At 36.3% G+C, this 17,444-nt stretch overlaps 1 protein-coding gene across 3 annotated transcripts in view; it reads right to left on the reverse strand.

Annotated features, from left to right (window-relative positions):
* Stk4 (serine/threonine kinase 4) overlaps positions 1 to 17,444 on the reverse strand; it is an 89,115-nt gene that overhangs the window by 38,858 nt on the left and 32,813 nt on the right. For all 3 annotated transcript variants that reach the window (XM_010631482.2, XM_033767159.1, XM_010631483.1), the window contains one exon: positions 6,263 to 6,420. In XM_010631482.2, the coding sequence (XP_010629784.1) occupies positions 6,263 to 6,420 (158 nt within the window). The remainder of the gene's footprint in view (positions 1 to 6,262; positions 6,421 to 17,444) is intronic.

Below are 17,444 nucleotides of genomic sequence, written 5' to 3' on the forward strand. Positions count from 1 at the left end.
CAGGAATCAGCTTCTCTACCGGACCACTTCCCTATTTAAAGCCAATTATGCCTTCTCCCTCTCCTCCTGGCTAAAGAATTCCTATTCATCTTTCAAAACACACTTCTAGGGCCAGGGATTTAGCTCAGTGGTTCTGCTGTCTACCTGGCAAGCTCAAGGTCCCAAGTTCAATACCCAGTACCAAAACAACAACAAAAAAAACACCCCCAAAACCACACTTCCAATGAGATTTCTAGATACCTTTCCTGTGGTTCTTGCTCTCTTCTAGGCTCCTACATGGTTTTTTTTTGGAGGGGGTAATGAGGATCAAACTCTAGACCTAGTGCTTGCCAGGCAGGCAGCAAAATCATTGAGCTAAATCCCCGGCCCTACAACATTTTTTTAATAACAGAATTTAAGAACAGAAAGAATTTACTAAAAAGGCCGGGAAAGAGGCCATACTGTACAGATAGTTAAGAGAATGGGCTTTCAAGCTATTTTGATTCAAATCCCTGCCGATCTATATACTGTTTCTGACTTAATCAAATCTGTCAAATGTCAAGTCTTACATCAAACTAGGCTTTGGTTTTCCTGATCAACTTTTTGTTTTGTAGTTCATTAAATGTGTTGTTGTTGTTGTTCTTGTTTGGTCCTGGGAATCAAACTTGGGACCTTGTGCTGGAGAGGCAGGTGACAGAAACATTGAGCTAAATCCTCGGCCCAAATTTCATTTCTATCTTTACCTAATTTTTCATCTTACAATCTTTCTTGCATTTTAAACAGAAAATGCACTTAAGGTTATAAATCTTCCTCTGAGTATCATTTTTTGCCATACCCCACATGTCCTTAATTACAGGAAATAGGAATTATACAGGATTTTTATAAATCATTTATAAGTAGTTTATAATTTCTATTCAATTTTATCTTTAAAGCAAGAACTATTTACATAGACATTTTTTACATTTCCAGGTGGGAAAATGTGACTTTGCTTTCTTATTGTTAATTTCTATTTTACCGAATTATAGTCAGTGAATACAGTGCATATAATTTCTCTGCTGACAGGGATTTCTTTTTGAGCACTTTAAAACATAGTCAAGTTTTGTGAATATTCCATATATGTTTTTAAAGCTTAACTTCATTTCAAAGCCTAGAAAAGTTCCTGTTTCACCAACTTTGTTAATTGCACTAGCACTAGAGTTTTGGGTTTCTCTTTCTAGCTGAAACGTCATTCATTCATTCATTCATTCACTGGTGCTGGGGATTGAGCCCAGGGCCTCACACATGCTAAGCACTCACTCTACCACTGAACTATGTTCCTAGCCTGAAATGTCAATTTGAAAAAAGAATACTTAAGTCTTCAAATATGACTGTAATTTTCTCATTGTTCCTTGTTACTATATTTCTTTCTTTCTTTCTATCTATCTATCTATGCATTCTTCATATAGCTCATGACTTGCATCTCCTGGACCAGTGTACCTTGCACAAAGATAAAATACATCTCCTTCTCATATAATAATGTCTTTTGAATTCTATTTCACTTTAAGTGAGTGTTTGCCTGGTGTACTTTTTCCATTCTTCTGTTTTAAGCTGTTTGATATTCTATTTTCTATTTCTTATAAATAGCTTTTAGCTGGATTTTGACTGTTTGCCATGCTGAATGTCTTTCTTTCCTTACACACTCTAACTAGGTCCTCCTTCAGTCACTGTATTGTTCTCTCTACCTTCCTATGGCTTGCTGTCATCTGTCCTTATCTGCTACTGTCTTTGCTGAATGTCCTGTCTCTCCACAAGGCCTCCCTCATGCTATCTCTTCACTATGCTTTTTAAAAATTAGCCATTATTACCTGAACTGGTGTATTTAATGCATTACTTAATATCTGCTTTTCTTACTATAAACTCTAAAAGGATGGGGCTGTCTGTCTTGTTCACCATTGCTGGCATGCAAATTATCTTAAACTTAAGTATTAAAAGGTATTTTTATAAGATTTATGAGTCAAACTGGACTTAAGTTTATAGCTTTCGTGGCATTAGGAATGGGAAAAATGAGAAAATTCTCATAAAAGTAATATTATTTTTAAAAAATGTGATCCATTTATTGAATATGAAATCAATTTTAGAGAATACTGTATTTTCAAGCACCCTTTTTCACTTTCATAACTACATTTCTTAAACATTAGAGGAAACTGAGTTTTTGTTTTTTCAACTTGGGAAATAAGGCAATTCGATTTTAGAAATGGGACAAGTATTCGGTTTCAGGTGAAAATATGAGGGTTTTTTTTTTCTTGGTCAGTATCAAATTCTGCTACTACTGATTAAATTACTTCCTATTTGCCATTTTGGGGGAAAAGTTCATTTCAAAATAGCAACTGCCTTCACAGGAGGAAAGAGAGTATCTGTTTTCATAGTTAAATACTGCTTGCCTGGACAGAAAGTCTTTTCTATGAAACTGCTAAGGGAATATGCTAGCTAGCCTGACACACACCCTTAGTAAGCTTAGGGAGATTATTCAGAACTTTCTCTATTCAATGGATGAGATTTACAGACATTTTCTGTATTATTGGTACTTCTTTGGTACTTCTTCTGAAAGTACAGGAGACTCAAAGAAGTAAAAACTACATTTAAAATCATAAAATATAATGAAATATGAACATATCCTAACTCTAAATATCCATAGTACTGAACAGCAAGGAAAGAAGAAACCAGTATGCAGACACACTACATTCTAAAAACCTTTTACATAGACTTTTATGGGTTAGGGTTACCGGGAAGGCAGAAAAAAGTACCACTAGGTGCTTTCTCCAAAGATTCTGATTCAGTAGACCTGGGACAGGGTCTGAAAAACTGCACTTCTCACAGGCTCCCAGGAGACTGTCTGGGAGCCGTGTGAGGACAATTCTTTTGGACTATCATTTACATACTTGCTTTGGGATTAAGGTGAGAGCTATATATCGAGAATATCAAGGCATCAGAGACAGTTTTCATTTGATCTCTGGTACTTTTTAATGTAGCAGTTCCATATATCCCACTTCAAGCTCTTTTCATTGTTTAGTTTGAAATGCTCTTAAAACATTAAAAAACACACTGTCTTTAAATTCTGAAAGCAAAAGAGAGTTTTATATATCTGCATGGGTTGGCTCAGGCATATATAAATACAAATGATTTAGAGCAAGAGTCCTAATACCAAATGTCTCTAGATGCCAGATAGGTCAGACAGTGAGTGAAATAGGCCAGATAATGTAGAGGATTGGAGAGGCCATGCTAAAGATGCTACTCAGTTGCAGACACCCATCATCCAATAATGTAGGTCTATCATAACCAGATCCTCCAAGCTGATAAGCCAGAGATCCAACATTCCATATAAAATCTCAAGTTTTAAACACAGGCAACTAATTTTTAAAATCTAACCACTGTAATTTAAAATAATAATAATAATACAACACTGTAATTTTACAAATCTAAATGCTGTATACAACACAGAAAGGCCTGTGGGCTGGATGTTGCCAGTTTCTGGCCTCTGGGTTAGAAGAAAGTCTCAAAAGGAGTAAGAGTTGGGCAACAAGCTAACCTATTCACTTTGCTCATGGGCCACTTACTCTAGCAATCACCTACATCCAAAATTAAAAGCCCTCTCTAAAGGCCTAGGAAAGAAAGCACTTTTTTATAAGCAACTTTTCCATCAAGACAAGTTCTGTGCAAATGATCTTAGTATGAGAAAGCTGGCAAAGAAAAATGAATTCTTCATACCTTGCAACTACTGATATAAGAATAATGACGAGGATTTCAGGATCACCAATATTTTTAAAAGAAAGAAAAAAAAAGAGAAAGGAGTACAGACTTGGGGATTCTTAAGCATTCTATCATACCTGATTTGATAAGTATAAGTTATTTAAACATCTTTGCCTAAAACTTCACTAAATTGAGAAAACCACATTTTACAACTACACAGGTAACAAGGAATAGCAAGCACAATAATTCAAATCTCCTAAATCTATTCTAACAATAACATCCTGAAGCATCATGCTAAGGACTTTCAGCTAGGCCTGGTGGTATACCACCTACGATCCTGATGCTCAAGGGGCTGAGGCAGGAGGATCACAAGTTTAAGGCCAGCCAGGACAACTTATCTAGACCTTGTCTGAATGAATGAATGCAGAGACTGTAGCTCAGTGGTATATTTGCTTAGCACACGTGAAACTCTGGGTTCAATCCCAGAAAAGGACTTCTAAGGCCAAATCTTTAACTCAGTGGAAAAGACGAATGCCAAAGGCCTGAAAGACAAATGACAATGGATGTGCTCCTTACCTGTCCATATATACATAGTGTCCATATATTAACATGTCCATATTATTAACATAGTGACTAGAGAAATATCACCTCATGCCAATGGTTTTCCAGTCTATTCATAGTAAAAGCTAGACTCCTCATTATTACTCTAAAAGCCCTGCACTATCTGGCTTCCCATTATATTCTGATCTCATTTTCTGATGCATTTTCCTGATGCATTCCAGACATGCCAAGCAAGTCTGTGCCTCAGGATTTTTACATCTGCTATTCGCACTGCCTAGAAAGCTCTTCCTTTGGATGTGTACACTGTTCACAATTTTATCCTCTTAGCAACAAGGACATCCTTGACTACTCATTTTAAAAAGCTACTCCCCTCCCTTAGCCTCCTTTTGCTTTATATATAGCATTTTTCACAATACTTAACACCACCTGACACACTAAATATTTTGCTTAGTTTTCTTCTAGGGCAAAACCATAAGGGATGAGTTTTTAGCTGTTCAGTTTACTTCTTCCCTAGAATAATCTCAAGCATGTAATAGCACTAAAAAAAAACACTGACTAAAGACATACAGGAACAAACAGAAATAAGGTAAATGAACCTGGGTTCTAACATTGGTCCAATGACTAATCAGTCAAATAAACACAGGTGAGTCATTTGGGTCCTCAAAAGATCTCTATCCTTGGTTGTATAATCTCCAATATTTTATGAAGTTACAAATTAAGTAACAGAAGAGTGACATCACTTCCTCTAGGTTTGTTAGGAGATGTGTTAGTTACTTTTCTCTCGTTGCTGAGACCAAATACCAGACACCCAAAGTTAAAGGAGAAGAGGTTCATTTGGCTTACAGTTCATAGAGGTTTCAATTCACAGTCAGCTGTCTCCAAGACAGAGGTGGAAAATAGACATTGCAGAGGAGAAACAACATGGCTCCCACAAGGCAGCAAAGGAAAAAGGGAACTTCAGAGTTCATGGTGGCAGAAGACAGCAAAAGCAAGAAAAGAGAGCTTTGCCACATCTTTCTGCCTCTTTTATCCCATCCAGACTACTGGGATTAGGGCGGGGCTAAACTAATAACTCACATGCAGTGGTTTAGTAATCACAGGCCCTTAACTCCAGCATCACCCATTCCAGATTCAACTACCCCTGAAAAAGAAAGTCCCGCCTCATGAGGGGGGACAACTAAACATGAACCATAACCAGAGGATAGTGGAAAGCCAGGTTAAAAAGGCTTCCTGGAGTTCCAATCCAATGCCCAAACTAAGCTCTTTTAGAAACAGTAACAGAACTGTGACAGCTGAATACCAAACTTTAGAATTTAAGAATGTAAAAATAAAGAATTCCTGAAGAGAAAAATCTTTTCTAGAAATATTCACAAAAGGAACATGAACTCTTTAGCTTGCTTTTTTAAAAAAATTGTGTTGCCTCTACTCATTAAATCCTTACTAAGTGTCTGTGGTTGAAGGAGAATTTTCCACAGCACTGAAAGGAAAAACACCTAGTTTTTCATAGGAAACTTTGGAATAATTTCATCCTCTAAAAAGATTTCAAATAATCCTGTCTAAAATTAAGAGATTGATTAGCAAAACAACAAAGATACAAGTATCAACTGCCCTTCAATGCTGATGTATAAAATCACCATCCCAAATAAACTATTAAAGATTGTTGAATCTTCATTTGATGACTATTTCTTTTACCACTATTAATTTCAAACCAGACAAACAGAAAAATGGCAAGTAAATAAAAGATTTATGAAGCAAAAACATGTCATTAATCAGGGAACTTAGAACGGCTCAAGTGTCAGTAAAATGCTGCCTGAACAACTCATGAGGTCCTTGGCCGAGAGCTGCTATAGAGGCAGTTAACAGAAGACTCAAACCACACAAGAAAATGTCCAAGTGCTCAGGTACTTTCAATGAAATGACAGAATTTGATGTACCATAGATATTTCAAATAACTTCTCCCAGAAGACATAACCATTTAATCCCAATATTTACTTACAAATTCATAGTCTCCATCCTGTGGTACTTTCCAGTCTGAAGAATTTTTCAGTGGGCCAGGTACACTCTTGCCAAAGCTGTTTATCTGATTTTCCTTTTCTTTTTGTTCAAAGTATTCAAGGAAAGATGGTTTCGCAGGCTGCATGGTCTCATCCCTTCCTAAAATATAAGAAAATTAAAAGGTAAAAGGAATAGTCCTAAATTTTTAGGTAAGTGTAGTAAATAGATCTCCAGATAAACTATAGCCACTGGATCAATGCAATGAGTCTTTTTGGTTAGAAACGGACTCCTACAAGCCTCAAAGTACAGAAGAGTGTACATATACTTACTAAATTATTTTTCACAGAATTCAAGATCTCCCTACAGTACCCAAGATGCAAAGATGCCCTCGGGTATCTTTTTCTAGATAGAGAGATTCGGGTCCTGAAGTAACTAACTCTGGGTAAGCTGCAAATAGCACATTTTGGAGGCCCATCAGTAAATAGTTCCTATAACTTCCAAAGAGAAAACACTTGAGGACCAAGCAAAAATATTTGTTTAGCACTCACTATGTACAAAATTCTCTATGGGCACTGCAGTAGGTAGGGGATCACATATTAGGGTGACTTTTCTCAATAAACTCATAATCCAACTGGAATAATGAGAAAAATATATACATAAAAGACAAATTATAACCCATTTAATTTTGAAATATTACATAACTTTTAAAGTGCTACCTACAAATGGTTTATCATAAAGTTAAGGGAGAAAATAGGACACAATATTATATATATAATATATTGTTTTCTCAATGGTATAAAATCATGTAAAGAAGGAAGAGGAAAACAAATATTAACAGGGCTGTTTCTGGTCATAGGAACTATGGGTGATTTTATTTACTTCTTTTAAACGTGTTTTAAAAGAACATAATGCTGGATATGATTAGTGAGTAGAACTGATTTGCTACATATGCCATTAGATCTTGGAGGTGGTCAAGAAAACTTGGAGGGGAAGGTTTAGATGGTGTCTCAAAGCACCACAAGAATAAAATCAGCAGTTATGCAATAGCAGTTACTAGATGAGAGCACAATATAGAAGTTGCTACTTACTATCAACAATGGCAAAAAGAAGAATTTCACCTGGCATGATCTCAAACTCTAGCTAGTTGAATGTACCCATTTCACAATTTGTGCCTGTGATTAGTAATCTAACATGGGGAAATACAGGAAATGTTCCATGTTTTCTGTGAATATAGTGGAAAAAGGACAAGAAGGTTCAGAGCCTTGGATTCTGGTGGGGGAAACTGGAAGATAAAAGAACAGCAAGTATTTCTCCCCAGCACCCCTGTCCCATGTGATCTTATCAAATGACACCTGCCTAATTAGTTTCAAGACAGCACCCTGTCTCCCAGACTTTTGTCATCTTTCTGTCACCAATGCCAAGTCTCACAGCAGCCAGTCCCAGATTTGCCCACTTCTAGATGCTGCCAAGAGCTTACTATACTGTTGCCTCTTTGTTTAGGGAGATTACCATATTTGCTTGTGTCAGTCAGTCAGTACATGGTATTTTGTTTTGAGTGCTTCAGGTACAATGTTAGGAGCTTTACATGTTTTTGTTTTTGAGATGAGGTCTCATTATGTTCCCCAGGCTGCCTTGAACTCATGATCCTCCTGCCTTATAATCCTCCCACCTCAGCTCCCAAACTGCTGGGATTACAGTTGTATGTAACATGCCTAGTTTGTTTAGTTTTTAAGTCAATTTTCAGGTATTATTTCATACCACAGTTCTCCAGGAACTACAATAAAACTTGTGAAAATAGTGGTGATTTAAATTAGCTGAACAGTCAGAAAAGCTCTAACCTTGTGCTCAGTCCCTTCTTCTAGGACTACCAGAAGAGAGGTAATTACTGGCTCTGACACAAGTCTGCAGCAATCCTACACATAACCCACATATTAAAAATCATAATAAAAGAGTGTTTGGGCTGGGTGCGTGCTCAGCCTATCATGTGTGAAACTCTGGGTGTGATCCCAATACTGGGGTAAAAATGTTCAAAGAACTTCCTAGAGCTACTGAACCTTAACGTACTATTGGTGGACCATATTCAGAACATGGGATACATTTATACAAAATATCCTGACCAACTATACCAACCAAATGAACAGAATAGAAACCTAGAAACAAAATAGATGTCCAAACAGCTATCCAAACAACTGGACTGTTATATGAGAAAAGATTATACTGACTCTGTATCTCATATCTTAAACCAAGAAAACCCCAAATGGTTAAAAGGTGTAATTATAAAAATAGAAAAGTACCTGAAAACATGAATGGACTTAAAATCTATGTGTGGAATATGCTTTCTTTTTTTTGGTATCAGGGGATTGAATTCAGGTCCTTGCGCTTGTGAGGCAGGTGGCCACGCCACAGAGCTAAATCCCTGGCCCCAAAAATGTTTCCATTTTTTGAGACAGGGTCATGCTACATAGCTCAGGCTGGCTTGGAATTCATGATCCTCCTGCCTCAACCTCCCAAGTGCTGAGATGATAGGCTTGAGTCACCATGTCTAGCTAGAATTTTTAAATCAAGGAAAAGAAAATAAAAAATGGAAGAAAAATGGAGTAAAGACTTGAAATAGATAATACACATACAAAGATATCCAATTGTCCTTACATATGGAAAAGAATGTTTAGATTCACTCATAATAAGAGGAACTCTGAAACTGTTTAGAAATACTATTTCTTACATTTCAGAGTAGCAAAAACTCAAATGCAGGATGACACACTCTGTTGGTAAAGCTATAAGGACACAGGCATGCTCACATGTGACTCAAATGGAACACACAGCCGAACAATCTCCAAGAAAGGGACCTGGCACTAAGTATCAAAACATGAAACTGGGAAAGGCACAGAACCTTGTGGTGTTGTATTTGAACTGGAGGGCTTACTATAAACCTTTAAAAAATTTTTTTAAAAAGAGATTTCCAAGATTTTTTTACTGAAAGGCATTGGAGCCAAGGACACCTCAGCACCAATGTACTCGGATCTGGATCTCCAAATACCATCCTTTGCTAAAAGGAACCAGGCTTCTTAAGAGAACAGCTGATTTAAGGCATAGAGAAAGAAAATAGTGAAGTGGGTCTAGAACATCTTTTCATGCCCAAAAAAGCAAGGAAATGACAAGCATTTAAAAATGGATGAAGATATATCAAAAAGATGTGAGGGGCACCCAAAGTGACCCCACTAGTACATTTAACTAGTACTTTAAACATTAATAGAACACAGTAAGAAGAATTCTCTTCTTTAAAAAAAAAAACATCATTTGACAAGTGCATCATGGTAGTAAATATACATATATACTTTTCTTGGAAATAAACACCAAATGGAATGTCTCTTTCTTTGGAAATATGCATAGTTTGAGAGTAAGCTGTACATACCATGCCATTCTGTACCCATTTCTCCATCTATCTATCCATCCATCTTTATATACATATACAGAAATGAGAAATGACTAACGAAAGTCAATAAAAATAGCAATTCTAGATAGAATTGGTAATTTAAGATTTTGTCTCCCATGGAATTAGCATTATATCCAACAATAAAACAATATATTTCTGTGGTGCTTCATTAACTCCTTTCAGTTGCAATACAAGTTAATTTTAGAAGTTAAATCTTTAAAACAAGGATGAAACACTAGAGATAACATTTCTATTATCTAATCCTAAACAGGCCACAAAAGTCAAAGAAATGTCAGCCAACCTAAAATATAATCATGCGTCAGATGAAAACGTGAATTCTTTTATTTGATGATGACAGACTTTCTAATTTAAAGATCTCTAATACTATTGGAGGTAAAACACCAAGTATTCCTTTTCTTTTTTTTGAGACAGGGTCTTACTGCATAGTTCAGATTGGCCTTGAACTCACTATGTAGCCCAGGCTGGCTTCAAACACACAGCAATCCTCCTGCCTCAGCTTCATGAGTACTGGGACTATAGGCATGTGCTGCCACGCCAGGCACACCAACTATTATCTCAACCACTAGAAGTCATAAATTTAAAAATTGTATCTAAAGTGTCTTTGTCTGTATCTTTTGATATCAATACCAGGGACCTGATTATATCTGACATTTATTAGAATGCACTGTTTTAGAACTAGAGTGAATCTTTTTTTTTTTTGGTACTGGGGATGGAACTTAGGATCTTGTGCTTACAAGGCAGGCACAGTGCCACTGAGCTAAATCCCTAGCCTGAGAGTGAAACTTATAATGTGAGAAGTTTTTAATTTAGTTCCATATTCAGACATAAATTGGAGAAGTGAAATTCACACATTTCTTAGAAATTTAATTACAGCAAAATGATAAGTTAAAAGAGTACATATATCAGATTACTAAAAAAGTTAAAGCTGATTTTGGAAACGGTGCCAGAGAAAAGTTCCTATCCTGGGATTTTATGTTATGTGTATTTTACTATGTTTTTTTTTTTTTTTAAATTGGAAGAAAGAAATCTCTATCTTGAGGTTTTAAGATTTAGATTCTAGTCCTGACTGTATGCTCTTGGGAAACCCACTGGTTTCCAATCTGTAACAAAGTATATATTGGACCAGATTGTTTTTACTCTACTTCGTATCTTTGAAAATTATGAAAATTACATGATTCTAACTGATAATCACATCTAAAAGCATATTTATGTCCCAGTTATTGATAACTATTCAAAAGAAGTTTTTATCTCCAGGATTGATTCTTGATAGCTTCTAATCTAAAATATGCTACAAACTAGAAGTATATAAGCACAAAGCAAAGATCAGACTAAACTGCAAATAGGCCCCAACAAATATTCTAGCGACCAGAACACCTCTGACTTTGGGCTTGTTTTTATGTTGGTTAGGTTTTTTTTGCAGTGCTGGAGATTGAACCCAGAACCTCACACATGCTAATAAGTATATGTTCTATCGCTGAGCTACATTCCCAGGCCTGCTTTGTTTCCTTTATAACAGGCAGAAGAGACCAAATTTTCCTTGGCTCAAACTAATAAAGATAACATCTAGATATGCAGGTGATAAAATATTTTATGCAAAGTGAAGAAATTAATAAACTGATGGGGGAAGCCACCTCCACTGGCAAGAAACAGCATATAGTCAGAAATAGTGATCCCTCTATTTAGTGAGTCCAGAAATGAACTGCCTACATCATAATTAATCTTTCCATATGTGAGAGAATAATCACTGATGGATTATATTTATATGGAGGAGAGAGCATTCGTAGGATGACCAACATTTCCTCAATAACACTGTGATTAAACTGCAGAACTTGTTAACAGCCTGATATTACAGGCTGATAATTCTTGGTGAACAGACCTGCACTGCTATTATCATTAGTATCTAAGACTACTTTCAAAAATAGTGACAATAATTTCTTACTGGTACACTCATCCTTGAGTTGTAACCTCTCACAGTAACTCCCAGCCTGGCAGTCCAACTTTTTTTTTGGTCACTGAGACAACAGCAAATATATAGCAGGTAGAGACCTTGAAATTCTTGTGTATTCTACTACAATGTAAATAACCTTCAGTAAGCCTGCTAGATAATAAAATATCATGTGTGGGGGAACCTGGTCAACAGATGCCTCGACTGAGGCCTTCACAGATCAACCAGCCCCAGCTGCTATTTACCAGGCAACTCCAGAACAGAACTGACCGGACGAGATGCCTAGCTGATTGCAACTTAGTTACCAAGCTACAGAATCATGAATTAAGCCTCTAAATTTTGAAGCCACAAAATTTTGTTGAGCCACAAAAACTAAATGATAGTGTCCCCCTACCTTCCTGCTATATTTCCACTAAAAGAGACCCATCCTTTGGGAACTCAAGTTCAAATTCAAGTAACATTTCCTAAATACATTTGGAGTTTCAGGCTTTCTACTAGATACTTTCATGCAAACACCCTAACCACACCATATAAAGCAGAGGAAGAGAACTTCTACACACTAGGCACCTATCAAGGGCCAAAGTACTATTTCCTCAGAGACTCTTTTGAGGTATGTTATCATTCTTGATTTATAGGTGAAAATTTTGCCTAAGATTTCATAGTTGTTAACCAACAAAGATAAGATTTGAATGCCAACTGTCAAGTTTTACATGTCTAGTAAGCTGTATCTCTTTTTTTTTCCTTTTCCTTTTTTTTTTTTTTTTTGGTACCTGGATTGAACTTGGGACCTTGTGCTTGCAAAGCAGGCAGCGGCATCACTAAGCTAAATCCCCGGCCCTGTATCTCATATTTTAAATTCTCTTAAAGCAATATGTAGATTCTTGACATGTTAGCTCTGCCATTAAATTTACCACTGAAAGAGCCAGGGAAAATGGAATTTTCCCAGTAACCTTATCTTTGAACTTCTCTTCCAGCATCCGTTAGCTAGAAGATCAAGTGCTGGACAGCAGCCTGTCAGTGATAAAAAGCATCAGAGAGTCACTCCAAGCTGATTAAAGGACATACTGTCCCTAGGGCTTCAGCTGGCTGGAGAGCTTTTTGTTTCAAATTGAGCTATTTTTTCAGTAGTATCCTGGGAAATGAAGACACTCAGTGGAATGATAGCACAAGAAATCTGAAGCCAGAGAGAGAAAGGGTTGAGTACAATAAACCCTTGAAACTAGCTGTGTCTTGCTCTGATTCTTTTAACAGATGTAGGAAATATGGGAACTCTTACACTATGACTGGCCTATTTTTTCTTAGTACACTGCATTTTTATCAAGCTAAAGGATAAGCCACAGTAAAAAAAAAAATCAAAAGTACATGTACCTTCTATTTATTTTTCCATTAAAAATGCTATGGAAAAGCAAAAGAACCCAATAATCCAAATGTATACCAACTGATGAACAGATAAATACAATTTGGAATATCCGTACAATGGAATATTACTCAGCAACAAAAAATGAAATGCTGTGATAAACTACAGTATGAACAAACGTAATATTATGCAAAACAAAACCAAGACACAAAAGGTGACATACTGTATGATTCTATTTGCGTAAAAGTCCAGAATAGGTATAAATAGGTATATCCATAGAGACAAAGGGTAGACTAATGGTTGCTTGGGGATGAGGAAGAGTGGAAATGACTAAAAAGATTACAATTTCTTTCAGGAGTAATCAAAATATCTGGAATTCAATAGTGCTTATGGTTACAATATCTTGTTAATATACTAAACATCTAATAAATGATATGCTTTAAAATGGTGACTTTTACGATAAATGAACTACACTGCAATTAAAAACAATGAAACTTTTAAATTTAGATTGTGGTGATGGTCATACATTCTGAATATATTAAAAACCACTGAACTGTATACTCTAAATGAGCAAATTGTATGGTTCATGAATTATATATCAATAACTCAATTTAAAAAAAATAAAACAAGATACTTTTCCTCTACTACTTGTTCTATTTTTTGGGTTTTTTTTTGAGACAGGGTCTCACTATGTAGCTCAGGCTGGTCTTGAACTCACTATGTAGCCCAGGCTGGCCTGGAACTCTTGGATCCTCCTGCCTCAGCCTCCCGAGTGCTGGTATTACAGATGTATGCCACCATGCCCAACTACTACTTGCTCTTATTTCTGGATTTATAGGAACGACAACACAAAGTCAAGGTAGCTCTAACTGGCAAGGTGCCTGGCCAAAGACTGAAGCCTACTTTTCCTTTGGAATGATCATCTACCACAGAGCTTAAACTTTATGACCTTCCATTTCAAACCTTCATTTTTCAGACTGTCACTAAGTAAATTGTAATAGTAAATAATTCTTTCCTTGGTGCCTATGATAACTTTTCCCATAAATGGTAATTAATTTTGTTCAAAGTGAACTGGGCAAGAGCCTACATTTTCTTCCTTTTCATGCATAAATATTTGCAAGAAAAAAACTCCAGTACTCCTCAATGTCTTCTTCTGGCTAGAAATAATATGCCATAAGGTACACTTCTTAGACTGTAATTTTTTTTTAAATTTAGCTTTTGAAGTATGTGTGTGGTTTTTGTTACTAGGCATTTAAGTGCTTTACATGCATCAACTCATTTACTTACACAAATTATTATGCATGTTGCTAAGTGTTACCATAAGTACTGCTTTGAATGTTCTTTGAAACCACTAAGAATTGCTGGCATCCTAAGTTATAAGCTGCCTGGAGCCCAGAGTAACCTTTAGTTAAGCAGTGTGGGTAACTGCCTCTAAGTGAATTAACCTGATTCTTGCTCTGTTGTCTTAATGCTGGTGAGCTGCAATACAACTGTTCACAGAGAGCTGAATTCAAACTTCAAAGGGTTACAAACTATAGCAATAGGAGCACCACATTTTAAAAGATTCAAAAGGTTCACAAGTGAGAATGATTCAAACCTTGGTTACAAGTCAGCATATCAGAACAGCACAGAGTACCAGAGAAATGTATTCAACTAAGTGATCCAAGACTGATTTATCCTCCTTTTAGACATAAGAGCTAAAGTACAGCACATCTTTTAGATTCACTTTCTCTTGTTATTCATTACTATTGTACTACTGCTTTCTCTGGGAAAATATATTTCCCCAGGGCTATTTGTGGCTCTCTTTTTACCAATATAACTACACTGGAGTACCTTATACTCTCAAAAATGTACACACTAAGCCCTTCACCCAAATCACACTGAGATCTGTTACTTTCATATCTTAACATGTGGTCTGGCAAGGTGTTCTGAATGAATTTTCAGGCACCAAGAGTCTGCTTTTTGGCTCATCAAAAAAAAAAAAAAATCAAGAATGTTAATGGTTTCCAAAGATAAAAGTGGGGCCAACATCTGGATACAATAAGAGAAACTGCACAATTAGGATTTAGCCTCCACTCTGGCAGATGACCTTGAATTATTTGTGAAGCTGTGAGAAAAGTCTAAGCCCCAAGATGACTGCTCTTCTGGAACTGCGGATAAAATGCACAGTGAACCAGTGATTATCTTTCAGGAATGGAAAAAGACCTATTCAGTAAAAAATTCCATGGTATAAAGGCAAGCATTTACAAAAGAAAGCTCATGAGGATCCAAAATCTGGCCTTCCTTAAAATCTGCCATTTTGTATACTGAGCTATTTTGCAGATTCTCAAAACATCTATCACCTTATTGCCAAGGAATTTAAAACATACTCCCCCTCCACAGCACACTTGTAAAACATTATTGAAATGGATAAGAGATCTTCCTTTAGTTTAACCACTTTATGCCAGCACTCAGACATACTCCATGCGGCACTTACAAAACACCTTTAACACCAAAGGAGAAAAGGAGTGAGGAAGAAAAAAGTAGCCCTGGTTGAAGGTATAATGAAGAGGCCACTTTCATTCACTATCAGTCATAATATTAGTATTTACTACAATGTCTAGCATTCTGGGGCATTACACACTAATATATATATATATATTTTTTTTCACTGTAGTAACATCTTGACAAATCTACAAAATCGGAACTTCTATACCCCATTTTTTCAGACTAGGAAACTGAAAGTGAGAAAAGGGAACAACTTAGCAAGGAGACAGTCTATAAGACTATACACCAAGCAAGTTATAAGCCAAAGACTCTGATTCCAAAAATTAATTCTTATTTTACTATTCCTTCTTTCTCTTGTACTTACTCAGAAATATGATTCCAACAAAACGGCATGTTTTAACTTTGAGCTATGATCTGTACAACTGTACTAACAATATCTGCCACTCTCCTATATGCGGACTGTGAGAGGCCAGCACACACAGACACTTAATACTCTCTGGTGATAGTTCTAAAAATCCTGAAGCAATCGAAATGGACAATAAGACTACTGTGGTAAAAGAAATGTTAAAGTGCTTATGTTCTACTGTACTTGCAAATGCTATAAAGTGAGAGAGAACATACAAAGGAGGAAATGTTTTAAGAGCCTCCTTCAAACAACTGCAGTGCAAAGAAAATAGACTGCGACACAAGTACTTCTCTCTTAGGCAGCTCTGACGTGTATCTGATGGACACTGTTGAAAGTCATTTCAACAAGAGCCTGGCCTTTACCTTTAAACAAGGAAACTCACAGCAACAACAGATGCTTTCACGAGACTTAGAACTTTCTGGGGTACTTTAAACATACAATATTTTTACCACAAAATACTATCACAGTAATTTATCTAAAACATGCTTCTGAGTTGCCTAACGTAATTTTGCTACCGTGCTTTAAACTTTTATTTCAGCCAGGCATGGTAGTGCATGCAGGAGGGAGCACTGTGAGTTCGAGGACAGCCTGGGCTACATGGTGAGTTCAAGGCCAGCCTGAATTACATAGCAAGACCTTGTTTCAAAAAACTTAAAAAAAAAAAAAAAAAAAAGATTATTTCAAAGAAATTAATGTGGTTATTGCTCCAGGGGACAAATTTTAATTTTATGGTCTAAGTGATTTTAAAGAGAAATTATCTATTCCCTTCAGTTCAGAGTCTATTAATTTAAAAGAGTTCCTTGAGTTAGGGGAAAGCAACTTTGCAATTAGTAGTCCAGAAGCTGCCTTTCATCAGTTAAAAAGCTGAAGACAAGGAGGGAAAAACACTTGCTATGCCTCTGGACAAGACCTTGACAACATAGTCACTGAGTCCGGAGAGGGGAACCACTGCATGTCAGACCACTGGTAAATGAGTACTTAACTATTCCAACCACCATGCTTTGCTCTGTCATCTTCTCATATGGTAAAAGCAATGAATAGTTAAACTACAAATTTGTACAAATAAAGCTATCTCAGTTGCCCCCCAAAATTATTTCATTGTCTTTGCCTCTAAAAAAAAAAGTTTTGCTTTCAGATATATTATGTATTTACATGAATAGTTTTAATAATGATTTTAAAGCTTTGGATTATTTTCTACTTCTGGGTATAGAACTAAATGTTTCATTTTAGCTCTAGACATTAACACCCTATTTGATATCAAATAAAACACGAGAAATTGTTTTCCCTTAAAAAAGATGTTTGCAATGCTAAGTGAAATAAATCAATCACAAGAGGTTAAATATTGCATGCTCTCTCTAATAAAAGAGACGCAAAATATGAACAACTTAAAGAGCAAAATGAACAGCCATATTAAGAAACAGGGAGGCAGTGCCGGGGATGTAGCTCTGGCGCTGAGCCTGCCTGGCAAGCAAAAGGTCCTGAGTTCGATCCCTCATATTGCAAATAAAACAAAACAAAAAGAAACAGGGAGGTA

This window comes from Fukomys damarensis, unplaced genomic scaffold (genome assembly GCF_012274545.1).
Source record: "Fukomys damarensis isolate Sample0158 unplaced genomic scaffold, DMR_v1.0_HiC HiC_scaffold_22, whole genome shotgun sequence".
NCBI classification, from domain to species: Eukaryota; Metazoa; Chordata; class Mammalia; order Rodentia; family Bathyergidae; genus Fukomys; species Fukomys damarensis.